This window comes from Sphaeroforma arctica (genome assembly GCF_001186125.1).
Source record: "Sphaeroforma arctica JP610 unplaced genomic scaffold supercont1.386, whole genome shotgun sequence".
Lineage (NCBI taxonomy): Eukaryota > Ichthyosporea > Ichthyophonida > Sphaeroforma > Sphaeroforma arctica.
In genome coordinates, this window is record NW_014040172.1 from 9,788 (window position 1) to 25,353 (window position 15,566).

The window sequence follows — 15,566 nt, forward strand, 5'->3', positions numbered from 1 at the left end:
ATATATATATAACTCGCCTCCAGAGCTAGCTATACAAAAATTTAACCAAAAACACACCATGAATTGTACATTACTACTATCAATGTTATGGGAATGTATTGTCAGAATCAAAATTTCCAGTCGATGTGGTGAATACACACATGCACACGCACACTAATTCACTAGCATCCATAACTGCTAATCGCCCGATCATAGTGCTATGAAAGTGTCTATCGATGGAAATCATATGCTCAGGCTGCACTGTCACTGCATAAAGAGATATACATCCTGATACTTATATGCTTGAATAGTGCATTACGCCTGGCGAGCAGAGCACGAACAACTCGTGTACATTTCACCCACTTTCCACACTGGATATGACAGCTTGCCACACACTATACGGCAGCAGAGAGCGAGAAGTTGCCTCGCCTTGAAGTTTCTGCATGTCCAAAACAGTTTCATACAATAATACACGATTGATATCACTGCATTCTTATACCGTCTTTCACACTAGCAAGTATCGTATCGCACCTTTGAGCGCGGCGAAGCTGCCTACCAACATGCCGGACATGATAGTAGCCGACATTTCTTGACCCGGCTGGTTGTGGTTGAGGAACGCTCGGAACCCTGTACATATACGTTCACACAACGAGCAGAATAAAGCGCACAAGGGTGGGAGGGGGCTTAGAATCAACTTAAGGTTGCAGCAGAGGCACTCAAATGTAGAGTAGACCTCCATGTATCAGCTGATAGTGGCATCAGGAAATCCAGTTAAGTAAAGTGGAGTATACAGTACCTCACCCGCGTGCAAAGACATATATATTTGCCCCGCGTGGAGAGATTCAAAACAGTCAAATAGAGAGAGGGTCTAATCACGGAAAGCCATGGTATTGTATTTCCCCAACAATACGCCTCAACACAACAAAACATTGGCTACATTGATACCCCTGCCATAGACTATCGACAAACACTAATCATTTTATATACCTGAAAGATATCTCTCAAAACATACCGAAAAACACGACGCCAATCAGCCCGGTGTTGGCACCCACAAACGCAGCGTGTCGAGCATACGACGGTTGTTTAGTGACAATGGCATGGATGTATCCCAGCGAACCGCAAGCACCGCCTAGGAGGGGCATATGCAATGTTTGGATTTGTGATTTTATATGTATATTTATATGGTTTTATATACAGCTATAGGAGTGACAGGGACGATTGTGTACAATTCTGTATGTTTAAATACAAGGAGTGTGGAGTGACGTGAATAATTTGAGCTTGTATATATAATAAAAATTAAAGATCCGGTGACTAAAGAAACATTGTAACCTCGCTGCAAGCAAAATTACGAGAATATTGGAAGTAACGTATAGGACTCAAAGTACGAAGAATAGAAACGAATCGCGGGTCGTAGCGTAGGCTGTTGTAGAAGTTGAATATAGTTGAACACAAGCGATGATTTGGGATAGTCAAAAGAAACTAAACTGAGTGATACATGAAAAGATATTGTCAGTAGGAGGCAATGAGATCTCAGCACAAGCAGTCGATAAACACTCGTAAATGGCTTCTATGTAGTGTTTCTATGTAGTGTTTCTATAATGTAGAATCAAGAACGTTAAGATGTAAACTGTGTCTGAAGAAAAAGTTCTTTGGCAAAATGCGATTTAATACGAGATGAACGCAAGCGACTTGGGGACATCGTCATAACTATGTATAATGCGAATACAGCTTACATACATTCAAGTTTCGTAAGAATCAACAACCACAACCATAGCAGAGTGTACAAGAACTGCATCAGTTGGATGATGGTATTTAGCTATCGTGGTGTAACACCTAGTGTGTTGACAGCAAACATGACACGTAAGGTTACAGTCACCATTCGAATTGATTTGTGATTAAGTACATATGAGCTGTCTGGTTTTATGCCCATCATTTTATGATTGTATATACTCAAAACTAACACAAGCTTGTAACCCGCCTGATTTTCCCATAGGCAGCTCGGATGCTTAAGTATGCTGATCAGGTCAAACAAATTCTTACCGAGACCCGCGGCAGGCAACAAAACTGAGGCTATTGATGGCATACTGAGCTCCTGAAGAGTCTGTAGGTTCCCTCTTATCTCAGCAGAGTTTGCATCAGCTTCCATCTTGGAATGCTCCATCCGGTCGAATTATAAGATCTGAATGAGTGTATAATGGTTCTGAAATACCTCGAGTATTGTTATAACGATATATGCATTGCCTTCCTCAGATGCAACTGTTGTTACTAATGTTCTTCTACCGCGACTGCACAAATGGAGAGTAGACTACATATGTGTTGAGTTACCTGTGTTTACGACTTCGCGAGTCTTTATTTAAGACTCGGAACCTTGTGTATGTGGCAATTGGCAAATGGCGCCTTTTCTTCCAATTCCCTTTTTGATATTTTTATATGGACTGTACATACCGTACTGTCGTACTCGGTACAACTCGCTCATAAATTCAGAATTAAATATAATACTTCTTCAATGTATGCGTTTATATCCACACAACGGCGGCTGTATGGAATATGTGAGCTGAATTTGCCGTATGTAGGGTCGAAAACCTACATTGATCGTGACTAAATGATTTCATGGACATTGCATTAACACTAGATGTCTTTGCACCGGTCTCTACAACTGCGAACCAAAACCGCCTGAAGAAGTGCAACTCGAAGCCCCAGCAACAAGCGATTCCTGGATTGCAGTTTAAGAATATACAAGTTCGCCAACAACACATAAAAACTCTCGACAAACTTTATGTAGAAATATTGCAACTCCATACCTATTTATATATTAAATTTCTTTTTTTTAGGGATGTATTATTGAGTTAATTACAATATCTCTACCACTTCTGTTTTAAATGCACGATAAGCTAGTTGGGAAGTTTCACTTAAAACCTGGTTATAAGATCTCCTGCACCACCACCTTTCTTCATGCTCTTTCTTTATATGCACTGCACTGTAATCAGTACAGCTGGCTCTCTATTATCGTATAAACTCAGAATAATACTTCGTTGTTATTGTAAATATGCGTATGCGTTTATATTCACACATCGGCGGCTCTATGGAATATGTGAGCAAATCATGCTCTTTCTTTATATGCACTGCACTGTAATCAGTACAGCTGGCTCTCTATTATCGTATAAACTCAGAATAATACTTCGTTGTTATTATAAATATGCATATGCGTTTATATTCACACATCGGCGGCTCTATGGAATATGTGAGCTGAATTTGCCATCTGTAGGTTCGAGTACGCATATTGAGCGCGACTAAATATGTTTATGGGCATTACATTAACACTAGATGTGTTTGCACCGGTCTCTACAACTGCGATTCAAACCCCGCCTGAAGAAGTGCGATTCGACGACCCGGCAACAAACACTGTCCGAATCGCAGTTTATGAATATACAAGTTCGCCAACGACACATAAAAACTCTCGACAAACTACATATAGAAATTTTGTAACTTCATACCTATTCATATATTATATTCTCTTTATTTTAAAGTATGTACTGTTGAGTTAATTACAATATCTCTAATAATTTCTGTTTTTGGATGCTTGATAAGCTAGTTGGGAAGTTCACTTTAAACCTCGCTATGAGATCTCCTGCACCACCGCCTTTCTTCATACTCTTTGGCATACCCCTACCGCTTAGAACCTTCTTCGTATTCGGCTGGATAGGTCCAGATAAATTCAGCTTCACAGGCGCGCCGCCATCTATAGTCGGAACAGCTACTGCAGCATCTGTCAAAGCCTCCTTCAACGAGAGTGGCACCTCTACCTCCAAATTATCCCCCACTCTCTGGAAAGTCTTGTGTGGCTTCTCACTAATAACGAATACAACATCCTGGGGTGCCTTGCCCAGACGTTTATCCCCTGATCCGGGGAATGTGACTTTAGTACCAGATTTCCAACCGGGCACCACCTTAATCTCCAGCACTTCCGACTCGTTGCGAGCTGTGCGTGTGGCCTCATCTTCTACCCTCCTGGTGACCTTCATCTTCTTCGTACAACCATTGTACAGTTCTTCCAATGTACAGGCCAGGGTATGTGTCTTCGGTGGAACCTCGGCGGCATACGCTTGCTGTTGTGACTGGCCACCAAACCCTCCGAAGCCCCCTCCTCCGTCAATATCCATGCCGTCGAACGGACTTCCCATACCCCCCATACCTCCCATTCTCTGGCCACCACTACCGCCCATACCACCCATACCGCCCATATTGCCTCCAAAGAACTGTGCGAATATGTTATTGGCGTCTTGTGATGAGAACTGGTAACCTCCTCCATTACCTCCTCCGGGTCTGCCGCCGAATGAGCTGAAGCTGAAGCCACCAGGCATACCACCTGGCATACCCCCAGATTCGCCTGGGGGAGGAGCACCACCCTTTAAACCTTCTTCTCCATACATGTCAAATATCTCGCGCTTCTTAGGATCACCTAGGACATCGTATGCCTCAGAGATATCTTGGAATTTCTTTGTAGCCGCCTCTCTGTTTTCGGCGCTTTGTTTATCGGGATGATACTTCATAGCCAGTTTTCTATATGCTTTCTTGAGCACCGCCTCGTCTTTGGTACCCTTGGGTACCCCGAGTATATCGTAGTAATTCTTACCCATTGTGTATTTTGTATTAAATTCTTATTCTTGCATGTGTGTCGATAGTGCTGGTTGCTAAAGTAGCGTAGCACTATATATACACACTGTCGATTATAATTCTATACTGTGTAGTAGCCGAGGGCCCGAGGCCGAGGGCCGACCGGCTGAGGCCCGTCGGCGTCGGAAATCGCGAGCACAATAAAAAATTAAAAGCTAGGTACATGATGAATTCTTGTCCACTAATATCGTCGCAAATACTGGTCATGAAAAAAAAGGACACAATCAAGACAAATATTCAGGAAAAAAATATTACTTCGCGATTATTCACGGATATTCCCGATTATTAAGATATGTTCGGGAAAGTTCCTGAATAATTCTGATCAAATCCCCTACATAGTGAATATTGGCGCCACAGAAGGCCCAGAAAATAACAAAACTGGTTTTGGAATAACCGAAAATCCGGAATGCAACACTTATCTCGAAAATGTCGGTATTTTCCTGTTTGGTCTAAAATATTCCAATCCCAAAAAAAAAAAGGCGATTACTCTCGAAGTCCGAAGAGGCCTCTTCATCTCTGTTTTAGACTTTTAAGAGTTGTATGAGTTGTATTCTCTTGCCTCACGCAGTCACGCGTATCAGCGTATTTTAAAAGAACTTGTATCAAAAATATTCGAGATCGTCCTCTCGACATTGTTGATGGTATTGTTTTAATCGTATCACATCTCACGGAAGGTATAAATACAACCAGGCATTCGATTTAATCTCACAATTGCTATAATAACAACAACAACAAAACAAACATATAAATAACATTTTAAATACAAATACCCAAGTACCCACGGATACTACGAAATGGATTTCTTCTACAATAGCCCATATACCAACGACATGTTTTTCAATCGCAAACCAAACTACTACTCCCCAAGAGAGAATCGATATGATGAATACCTCCGACTACAGCGGGAGAAGGTGATGCAAGAAGAACTCCGAAGAGAGCAAAGCGCTAGACGAGCGCATGAGGAGGCACTCAGACAGAGATACTATCAAGAACAAGAAGCTCGTAAGAATGCACAGCTGAGAGCAGCACGAGCTGAGCAACTGGCCAGAGCCGCACACAGACAAAACAGATACAAACCCGTGCACAATACACTGAAAGCAAAGAAGCAGAAGCTGCAAGAGGAGAAGGTGAAGAGAGTTTTGGCCGCCATTGTCACCATACAGCGCTTCTGGCGCCAGGCTTCACAGAACCGAAAAGAAAGAGCAGCTTCCATTGTGACAGAAGCGGTACGCAGCGCAGGATACGTCAAATCGGATAGAAAGATTGTGAACAAACTCAAGTCAATCGCCGCTATCAAATCCGAGGCAGACGCGCTTATCAGTAAATATGAACACGTGTTCTCAGAGCCTGTCCACAACGAGAAGGGCAACGTGCAGTATGATCTTCTGGCATACACAGATACCATGGAGAAGGTGTTGCTGAAGCTCGATGGTATCTTGGCGGAAGGGGTAGAGTGCGTTCGCGAGAAGAGGAAGAGTGTTTCGAATTACATACAGGACGCACTGGCGCTTATTGACGACTACAAATTGCACGGAGACGATTCAGCAGAGCATTCAGAATCAGACATACAGTCACAGTCTGACTGTGACAGAGACAGGCCAACGAGCATGCAAGTCGATGAGAGTGTCGACGATATAGATCTGTTTTTCGATCCATACGTATCGGATTCTGACTCTAACTAAGAAGTAAATATTAACTAGAGTACTCCATAGTGCAGCCCTGGCCTAGTAGAGCTCGTGTAACGAAAACTATGGATATATATAAAGCAGAAAATCTAATCTAATAAAAGTCATATTACATAACTCAGTTTTGTCAAGCTTAAAAACCTTGGTTTATGTTGTGGGAGTATGTATGCCGGTACAATTGAAAGTTTTTACTGGTGACAAATGACATTAATTGTAGAGTAGTCGACAAACTCAGCACAAATATTTATATTTGGTATATCGCTCACGCTTGCTATGTACCTCTAGTCAGTTTCTGCACCATAACGATTCGACAACAACACGTTAGCGCATACTACGCTGTTTGCTGTATTCACTAACGCCATTGATGTTATAGTACTCCAGTTCTGATTATTGGTAAGCTTTAAAGCACATATTAATCCATATTTGGGCCAAATCTGTTATACGGAGGTGGTGGCGTAGTTAGCAGTCTACCAGCACAACGCGCACAATAGGCGAAACTTCCGCAAGTTGTTGCATGTACTCAGTCGCAGACTTTCACACTGATATAACTGAAGAACTTCATAGATTTGATATATTTGTATACAGCTTTGTTCGTTGTATGTGTATACAAGCGCAAGTGACAGTATATGCGTGTATATGTACAGAGATTTCAAAAGTATAACATATCATTGTAGCATAACTACACCCTGCTTTACCGACAGTCATGGCTGACCTAGCCAGTGCGGTGGGCCAATTTGACAGTAGTAAAAATGGTAAGACCGACAAACCCCCCTCAGAACTCGCAGATAACACGAGTAGTGCCAGGAGAGCAAACGCAGACACTAAAGTAAATATGAATACAAATACAAATACTAAAGTAAGCACTAGTATCACAAAGGGGAATACAGAGGATGCACACAGTGATGAGAAAGATGACAGCACGGTGGTGGTTGATCCACTAATCCTCTCAGAGAAGGAACTTATGTCAAGGCATCCTCTGCAACACAAATGGACTCTATGGCACGATGAGGGCAAGGGTAACAGGGCCAAAAACACAAATGTCTGGATAGGTAGCTTGACCAAGGTTTCCGAGTTTGATACGGTGGAGATGTTCTGGGCTACGTATCATAATATTGTACCTCCGAGCCGACTGGGAGGGGGTAGTAACTACTGGCTGTTCAAGTCGGGGGTGCAGCCCATGTGGGAGGATCCTATGAACGAGCAAGGTGAGATTGACGCTATGTTGGGACGTTGTAAGAATATATAGGCTATAGATACTCGGTTGTGAGTGGACCTCCAATTGTGATCTACTGTTACATATGAGTGTGTGTTGTTGTTCAGATTTACTTCATATGTACTTGAGGTGGGCATATATATATACATGTACATGGAGCATTTACAAGCGAAATTAAGAATTTAGTCGTTAAACATCGCGATATTATAACCACGTGCTGTATTTGAAGTTAGTTTGATAAATGAGCGTAAACTTGTACATTGCTAAGATATGCTCGTGTGGTACTTTAGATCTACATATATGTGTCCTTATGTACAGAGAATGTGTACTTGTAGGCGTACTTGTGCGCGTTCATAAACAATACGAACACCCATTGTACATATCTTTTAAATAATATCGTATATATATATATGTTTTTCTATATATTCATATGTTGTCGATGTATTCATATGTAGTTGCGGCATGGTGGTACTCCATTAAATAGGAATGGGTAAAATTATCTACTTTGCATATAATGGAATACTTGCTCGTTATTTGTTATCTTATTCTGAATTCATAGAGCATAAGCAACACTAGAGCGGAAGATGCTAGTCCGTCGCTGTGTATTTATACTTTCATCTGCATGCATATCTCGGATGAAACGTAAACTTATATACGTTTGTGAGCGAGATATATTTATATATATATATATGTGTGTGTGTGTGTATGTGTATTTATGTATTTATATATGTGCATACGTATGTGTATTTGTGTATATGTGTATATGTATATATATGCTTTTACTTGTCTATATATTGTGTGTGTGTGTGTATTTATGTCTGTATGTATGTGCATACGTATGTGTATTTGTGTATATGTGTATATGTATTCATATGCTTTTACTTTTCCTTATATGTATATATATATATAAAATATGAAATATATGCATGTCCCCAGGGACTCTCGTTTTAGTTCTCGTACTTTTACTTCCGTGTGTTTTCTGACCGTTTCTGTGCATTTAAATTTGTGAATGGGGGGTCTATGTATTGAACTGCTGTAAGAATATATCCTAGGTCTGCCGATCCTTTTACACATGTTTGTAAAGCAATATAGAAATCTATGTTTACTTATGTATGTGGTGAACATATACATTTAACACTGTCTATGCGTGTAAGTGGTTTGCTATGATTTGTAGCTGGTTTTTCCTGAATGAAATCAAACATTCTAAAACCGGATTTTTTAATTTAGAACAAAATAGTATATATATATATATATATATATATCGACGTTTCATATTTGTAGCGCATAAAGACTTTATCATGTTTCTGAATATCGTTTTTGCACCAAATAGGAGGTAAATGGTCTTTGGGAATCCCGTCCTCCAAACGTGAGGAAAAACTGAATACTTGCTGGCTGGCCACGGTAGGTGGGGATTACTGGTAGCTATGTTAGTATGCTATGATATATAAGTATGTATTTTGTGATATGTACGTATGTATGTTGCGATATGTATATATATATATATATATATATATATATATATATATATATATATATATGTCTGTGTCTGTGTGTTGTATAGCTCGTGTGTGGTACTACTGACTCCAAAGTTCTATCGGTACCTGCACACGTATACGAAGGCATGATTGGGAAGAATTGTTGGGCTCAAACTGAGCTGTATATGATATGGATAAGCTCGATAAGTGCTTGTCCAGTGTAGTGTCATGGCAGTACAATTTCTCATAAGCAGCACTTCCTCGTTAAGTTTCATTTCAACTTTCAGAAGCGACTACTAACAGATTTTTTTATACTAGGACGTCTATTTATGGTCTAGTCTAGTTATTCATCGAGGTCGAAAGGTGACGTATCTGTACGTATGTACTCGCATATTGACGTGTCGCTCTCTACATTTGTATATGAGCACATGTATTTCTGTATGCGCAATAATGATGCGACACATTCGCATAAACGATATTTTGCGTGTACAATATGTAAACTATATATGTATACACACAACTAAACACTTGCCGTTTTATACCTCATCCACAGATGTTGGGTTTGGTAGGCGAGACTATGGAGGACCAAGGCGAAGTCATGGGTGCTGTTGTCTCTATCCGCAAGATGACCGATCGACTAGCCGTGTGGACACAGTGGTCGTCCAAGGACTACGAAGAAACTATTAATAGAATAGGTGAGAGGTTCAAGTCCATCTGCCAGACGCAACGGCCCGTCTCGGTCAACTTCAAGGCACACAATGAGGTGTACCAGCATCACCAACACTTGGATGCGAATGCTAAAGATGGATCCAGTACTAGTAAGAACAAGGGGAGCTACAATGGTAACCATAACAGTAACAGTAACAACAACAGTCACAATCGACGGACCTCGAATGCCGATGGATCGTGGGGCGGGACGGGAAACAATAACTACAGCCACAAATCCGACAAATCCGACCACAGCCACTCGGGCAACCCGCGAGACAGGAACGACAACAAGAACAATAACCATAACAACCACCAACGCCACGGCAGCACATCCAGCCACACCAACAACAACTACAGCAAACAGGGCAACGTGCTCGGCTCGCGCGTCAGTGACACGGCCGCCGGAAGTAACAGTAGCAACATTTTCACGAGCAAAGTAAACACACTGTCGAGAAGCCGTACGGGTGGGTCTTCGGGCAGTTCGTCTACACTGAACCGACTCAATTTGGCCAGCGGCGCTTCAGAGAAATCGGCTCAGACGACAACTGTCAACCCGCCTTCGAGAGGGAACGCTCGTGCTTGGCAGACACTCAAGGCATGTGTCTGTGGACTCTGTATTGGAGATAGCTTGTGGTGGTCCCAATGATGTATACGTATTTTGGTAGTCTGTGTTGTATGTATCGTGCTAGGATGTATACATTGGAACGAGGGCGTCGAATGTGCATATGTGGTCTATGTGATGTCTTACGGTTCGTCCTGTTAGTTTACCTTCACAAGTGGCTCTCTCTGTTTCCAAGATATGTAATTAGCAGGTTCAATGCTTCCACATTATCAATCGCACATTGTACTCGTACACGACAACCAAGTTTTTTGTAACTTTATGATCATGCTATACTGTCTGTGAGTGTGGTCTGTATAAAATATTGCGCTGGATGTATGATTACGGGTTCTTCTTCAATCGCACGAATCACTATTTAGGTGAGCTCTCTCCCTAGTCGCTTGTCCTCATTATACATACATATAGTGCGATTGCGATTGATATTTTCTTAATCCTAAAAGCACGCAATTGCTGAAGTGTGAATATTTATTTGCAATAGAATGGCCTTCTTTATTGTCTCCTCCAAAGGGGCGTTAACAATGTCCTTGTATGTGCTTAAAATTTATAGTTTGTACGGTCAGTACTCATTCAATCTATTTCTTACCAACTCATCATTCCTGATTCTAGCCCTCGACCCAATCTCCAAAATATATACAATATTCCAAGCACTTACGTGTGCCTTGACCATCCTTTAGTATCATTCTAATTTATCTATCTAATTCCCGCGCAACACACAGAACCCCAAACCCATTTCGCTCGCCGCAATCCAGGCCAACGGAGCCGAATCTAAATCGATTCCGGCTGTGCCTGTAACATCGGCCGGTACTTCTCCGGCCACCCGCAAGAAGACACTCAACGCCACCCTTTCACGTCCCGAGAGCCAGGCGGTCAATCGCTGGGCCGTGAGGAGAAGTATCTCGACCAACGCCGTCAGTACACAGCCTAGCCTGCCCAAGACGTGAGCGACAAAGAACCCCTTCCTTAGCCCTAGTATAACGTTTCGTCATGGGTAGGGCAGGAGAAAAGAAGCGAAATGGGGCGTTTGGATGGGTTTGGCGGGGTGGGGGGGGGATTTCGGATGAACTTGTTGTGGTGCCTTGGCGCTCGCGTTCGCGTATATGGGTAGGAAAACTCTGTGGACACTGCACGCCTGTGCTAATGATACTTGTAGTGGTCTATGCGTCTCTATGCAAGCATGTAACGCACGGGTTAGGAGACGGTGCTGTGGTCGAGATAGGAGAGGACACTCGCAGTTTGTAGGAGCATACTAGGAGGAGGGATTGCGGATGGTTTCCTTCTCGGGGAGAGTGACCGTATGCGGAACAGCCATCAGTGCTCGCTACTATTAAGCCAGGGAATCAGCTTTATTCACAAATAACATATAGGCAGTATATGGTTTATCAGTAGCTCCATCTGAGGTAAAAACATTACCCAAGTGCTTCAAATGAGCTCGACATGCGTGTCCTACAACCTTCAACAACAACTGTATAATGTGCTGTCTGTGGGGAAGTGTGAGCCTCTTTAGGTAGTGCAGGGGTTCGTAGTGCTACACTCTGTGCCCGACTGGCGTAAGAGTGATATATGTTCATTCGCATGTAACCGATTAGTATAGTCGGTGTGTACTTTAAACATCAGCCCAAATGAGTATATACACGATACTTGCTTATATATATATATATATATGTGTGTGTGTGTGTATACAAATATGTATGTGTGTATTAGTATACATATGCATGCATACATTTGGAAACGTATGACAGGTCAGTTGGAGGAGGCAAGGAAACAGCCGAGTTCTATTGAGCTGTATCTAGTAGTCGAATGTGATTAAGAATGAGAAAATAAGAATGAGATTGTGTACTCGAATAAACAACTCGATATGAATAAATCTGGTTTACAGATTTTACCCATCTGGCCTACCAAGGAATCGTCGCCTGCCCCTCTGGAATTTTCATGAAGATTGCGTTAAAATGCTCGCATTTGGCAGTCATGCACATCTTGGTGGGCGACATCCTTGGAGTTTTTGTACGTATGTATTCTGTATTGAAGTCCAATATTCTTCTAAATCATTTCAGTATTTTGCTTTTGAGTTTGGAATTATCATGCATGTGAAGAATAAGTCTTTTTTTTTTTGAGTCGATGTCGCTGATAAACATTGAGTTGCCTGTAATGGGGGAAGACACTTCATTGTATTGTTGTTTTTTTCTAGAAACACGTCATCCAAATTAAATATTGCACAATCTGTCCAAGGAAGATATTCTCCAATGTAGGCAAACAATATCGGATACTTGTATTTGAAACTAATCATGTCAAACGATGAATTGCAAGTATAGACAAACAAAAACTGATACTTTTATTTGAAACTAATTCTGCTTCCAAGGCATTTCTTCGAACCACTGTCGAATCCCAATCCCACCTTTGGGAATTGAATCTTCGCGTTCAAAAATTGATGGCGCCATATACCCATGATTATATTACATATGGTAACGGCTATATATTCCAAAATCCATTATTGTACCATGTACAAAATCAATACTTAAGTGCAATTTAGCGACGTTCTCAACTAGGCGATAGGTATTATGGCAGCTTGATATATCTTCGTGACCTGAAAGTCTCACGAACTTATAGTCGACAAGACACTATCACCGGGCTATTCTAAACGTGCAGCATCTGGTCGTCGTCGCTGTCACTCTCGTCGCTGCCGCTATTCAGCAGTGGTTCGTCCGTTTGCGGTATTGACGCGTACTACAGGGAAGATAGAATGGCAAGCAATAGAGTGCAAGCCGTGTTAGTGGTGCACTTGATTGCAAACACACACACACACACACACACACACACACACACACACACACACACACACACACACACGACACACACACACACACACACACACACACACACACACACACACACACACACACACACACACACACACACACGCACACGTAAAAGCTTGCTCTACCAACACAAATACTGATTTGGAAAGGTACAGTCGGTATTGGATTGATAATTGAATGTATAACCCGCAAAGACCCGTGCCAACACATGCGGTAAGCTCGGGTGCTCAACACAGCCGACCTACAAAAACAACGGAGAGGTACTGTGAACAGACGACTGCCGCATTTGACTACTCAAAAGACAACTCTTCGCACACTAATCGTGAAAGAGTTACCCCATATCGCAGGCTGTGATCTGAAACACTACTGTGTAAACCTGAATATTGTACGGGACAAAAATTCGAATACACAGGTACAACCCTCACTGAATTTAAAAATACATACAGACATACGCACAATTCCATATACTTCTGTAAGCTATGTGCGTGCAACTCTTACATACTAACATGAAACTTACCACACGGTCATTGGCGTTCGCCCGCCCACGCCCAGCGCCAGCTCGTTGCAGACCTGCAGCCACCACTGCATACAGGCCCCCGCATAGACCGGACCAGATAATCCAATGGGGAAAGATATACACGCCTGACTCCTTCTTAACGAAGAAGTTATAGCATGATCCCCCCACGACATAGCAGACGATCAGCAAAAGCAGGCTGTGGTGGAGGGCGGGGAGAATATGAGGTACTGAGTTTATGGATACGGATGGGTTGTTCAATTTAGCAACCTGAACATCGGCTGTATAGGTGCGTGCGAATTGATGGTGGCTTTGTAAACGGGGAAAGGTATCAAAACGATCACACACGCATGTGTAAAGACCAGAGGAAAAACAAACCAAGTAGGAGATCGCGACCAACTCCCAAGCAGATGCCAGATGTGTGCAGCATAGGGTTTGTGGACATATACACAACACTCAGGCGATAAAGTTGATACGCATGTATTCCAAGCCCAACACGCTCAGAAAAAAAATCGTCTTCAACGTAACTTCCCATTTAACCTGAAAAGACCGTACACTCAGTAGTATCATGCTCGCACACGCAACTTGCACGGATTGGAAGTTGTTCCAGAACAAAAGGGTTTAGGGTTTTTTAGGGTTTAGGGTTTAAACCCCTAAAGACTCGCTCAATCAGCTTATCTGAGTGCGGGAAACACCTTCAGGATAAGTACACGGCTGATACTACTGCCTCTCTGCTTCACATAGAATGTACATCACGGTCCGCGAGCACGATACGTCTGAAACGTGATTATTTGATACACATACAACACCGAGCACATAAGTGCACCTAAGGAATACATACAACTACGCAAGTAATAAACCAGCGACCAGAAAGGGAATGTTCGGCGTACGTACTCAGATCTATTCGTATACCAGTCTGATAACTCTTCCAGAATGGCTATGAATATGGGATCTACATATATAGACAGCACACTACACATACGTCAACACTTAAGTCGCACTGGAGCAATTTTCAACACATACAACACCGCATATACTTTGGTACAATCCATTTTCACGCTCTGCCGTAGTTGTGGAAATTAATTAGACACACGTACACCACACATGCTAGTCTAACACGCCTGCCTACATATGTGGTTTCAATGCTTATTGCTAGTTAACTCCGCAACACTACAAATATACTGGTCATATGGCATTGGCGAATGAGGTTATGTAGCTACACCCAACGTGACACATACGTTAAACCAATAGTCCTGCCAAAATGGCTACGATGTTTGGGGGTAGCTGCTGGTTTGGGCGCCTCATTCGACGGCGGTTGTCTGTCTCCCCCGATGCCACACGCATGGGGAGTTTCCCAGGCAAAAACATACTCGCAATCGTGTTCGTTTTTAACCAGCGTGGGGGGTTTGTCGGCCTTGCCTATCGGATCGCAGTAGAAGGTGAACGTAGACGACCGCGTTGCATTGCCAGACGGACAAATATCACCGTCTTCGTATGTAACCGTGAGAATGCCGTCCTCGACAAACTGGATGTCTGAACTGGCGGTGCCACAACTTACCTGTATGCGTAGATTGGGAATGGAGCAATATGAACTCGGTAGAGGACTCTACCTTGCCGAGGTGAGATTCAATCTTCGCGACAAACTATTATACAACTCGGGCAAAAGTGTATGCATATAGGCGTGTAATTTTTCGGGTACATGAGTGTTTGTAGTGTTGAAAGCCACACGCGATACATCAATACTATCAACATGAGGGATATCAGTATGGGGGATGAAAATATAAATTACTCGTTCGTACGTGTATACATGTGTATGAAAATATGCATACACATTGGTCTACATATATACAACTCCATGAATGTATGTATGTATGTATGTATATGTA

The 15,566-nt window shown here is 42.4% G+C and overlaps 5 protein-coding genes across 5 annotated transcripts in view; 2 read left to right on the forward strand and 3 right to left on the reverse strand.

Moving 5' to 3' along the window:
- SARC_05802 (hypothetical protein) overlaps positions 1 to 2,953 on the reverse strand; it is a 6,760-nt gene extending 3,807 nt beyond the window's left edge. Inside the window, exons 1-3 of the mRNA XM_014300316.1 lie at positions 2,020 to 2,953; positions 992 to 1,108; positions 511 to 606 (exon numbers count right to left, since the gene is read on the reverse strand). Coding sequence (XP_014155791.1) covers positions 511 to 606; positions 992 to 1,108; positions 2,020 to 2,140 — 334 coding nt within the window. The 5' untranslated portion in view covers positions 2,141 to 2,953. The remainder of the gene's footprint in view (positions 1 to 510; positions 607 to 991; positions 1,109 to 2,019) is intronic.
- Positions 2,954 to 3,474: 521 nt separating this feature from the next.
- Positions 3,475 to 4,667, reverse strand: SARC_05803 (hypothetical protein). The gene has a single exon (XM_014300317.1). The coding sequence runs from the start codon at positions 4,614 to 4,616 to the stop codon at positions 3,525 to 3,527; it is 1,092 nt and encodes a 363-aa protein (XP_014155792.1). The 5' UTR covers positions 4,617 to 4,667; the 3' UTR covers positions 3,475 to 3,524.
- A 780-nt stretch (positions 4,668 to 5,447) lies between these two features.
- On the forward strand, positions 5,448 to 6,335 carry SARC_05804 (hypothetical protein; the record flags this gene model as incomplete). Its single annotated transcript, XM_014300318.1, has 1 exon — positions 5,448 to 6,335. The coding sequence occupies one exon, from the start codon at positions 5,448 to 5,450 to the stop codon at positions 6,333 to 6,335; it is 888 nt and encodes a 295-aa protein (XP_014155793.1).
- A 706-nt stretch (positions 6,336 to 7,041) lies between these two features.
- Positions 7,042 to 11,294, forward strand: SARC_05805 (hypothetical protein; the record flags this gene model as incomplete). Its single annotated transcript, XM_014300319.1, has 4 exons — positions 7,042 to 7,543; positions 8,882 to 8,952; positions 9,580 to 10,329; positions 11,070 to 11,294. The coding sequence occupies 4 exons, from the start codon at positions 7,042 to 7,044 to the stop codon at positions 11,292 to 11,294; spliced, it is 1,548 nt and encodes a 515-aa protein (XP_014155794.1).
- Positions 11,295 to 12,984: 1,690 nt separating this feature from the next.
- Positions 12,985 to 15,238, reverse strand: SARC_05806 (hypothetical protein; the record flags this gene model as incomplete). Its single annotated transcript, XM_014300320.1, has 3 exons — positions 12,985 to 13,074; positions 13,684 to 13,961; positions 14,950 to 15,238. Coding segments are annotated over 3 exons (657 nt in total), but the record flags the coding sequence as incomplete, so codon positions are not given.
- Between the last annotated feature and the right edge of the window lie 328 nt (positions 15,239 to 15,566).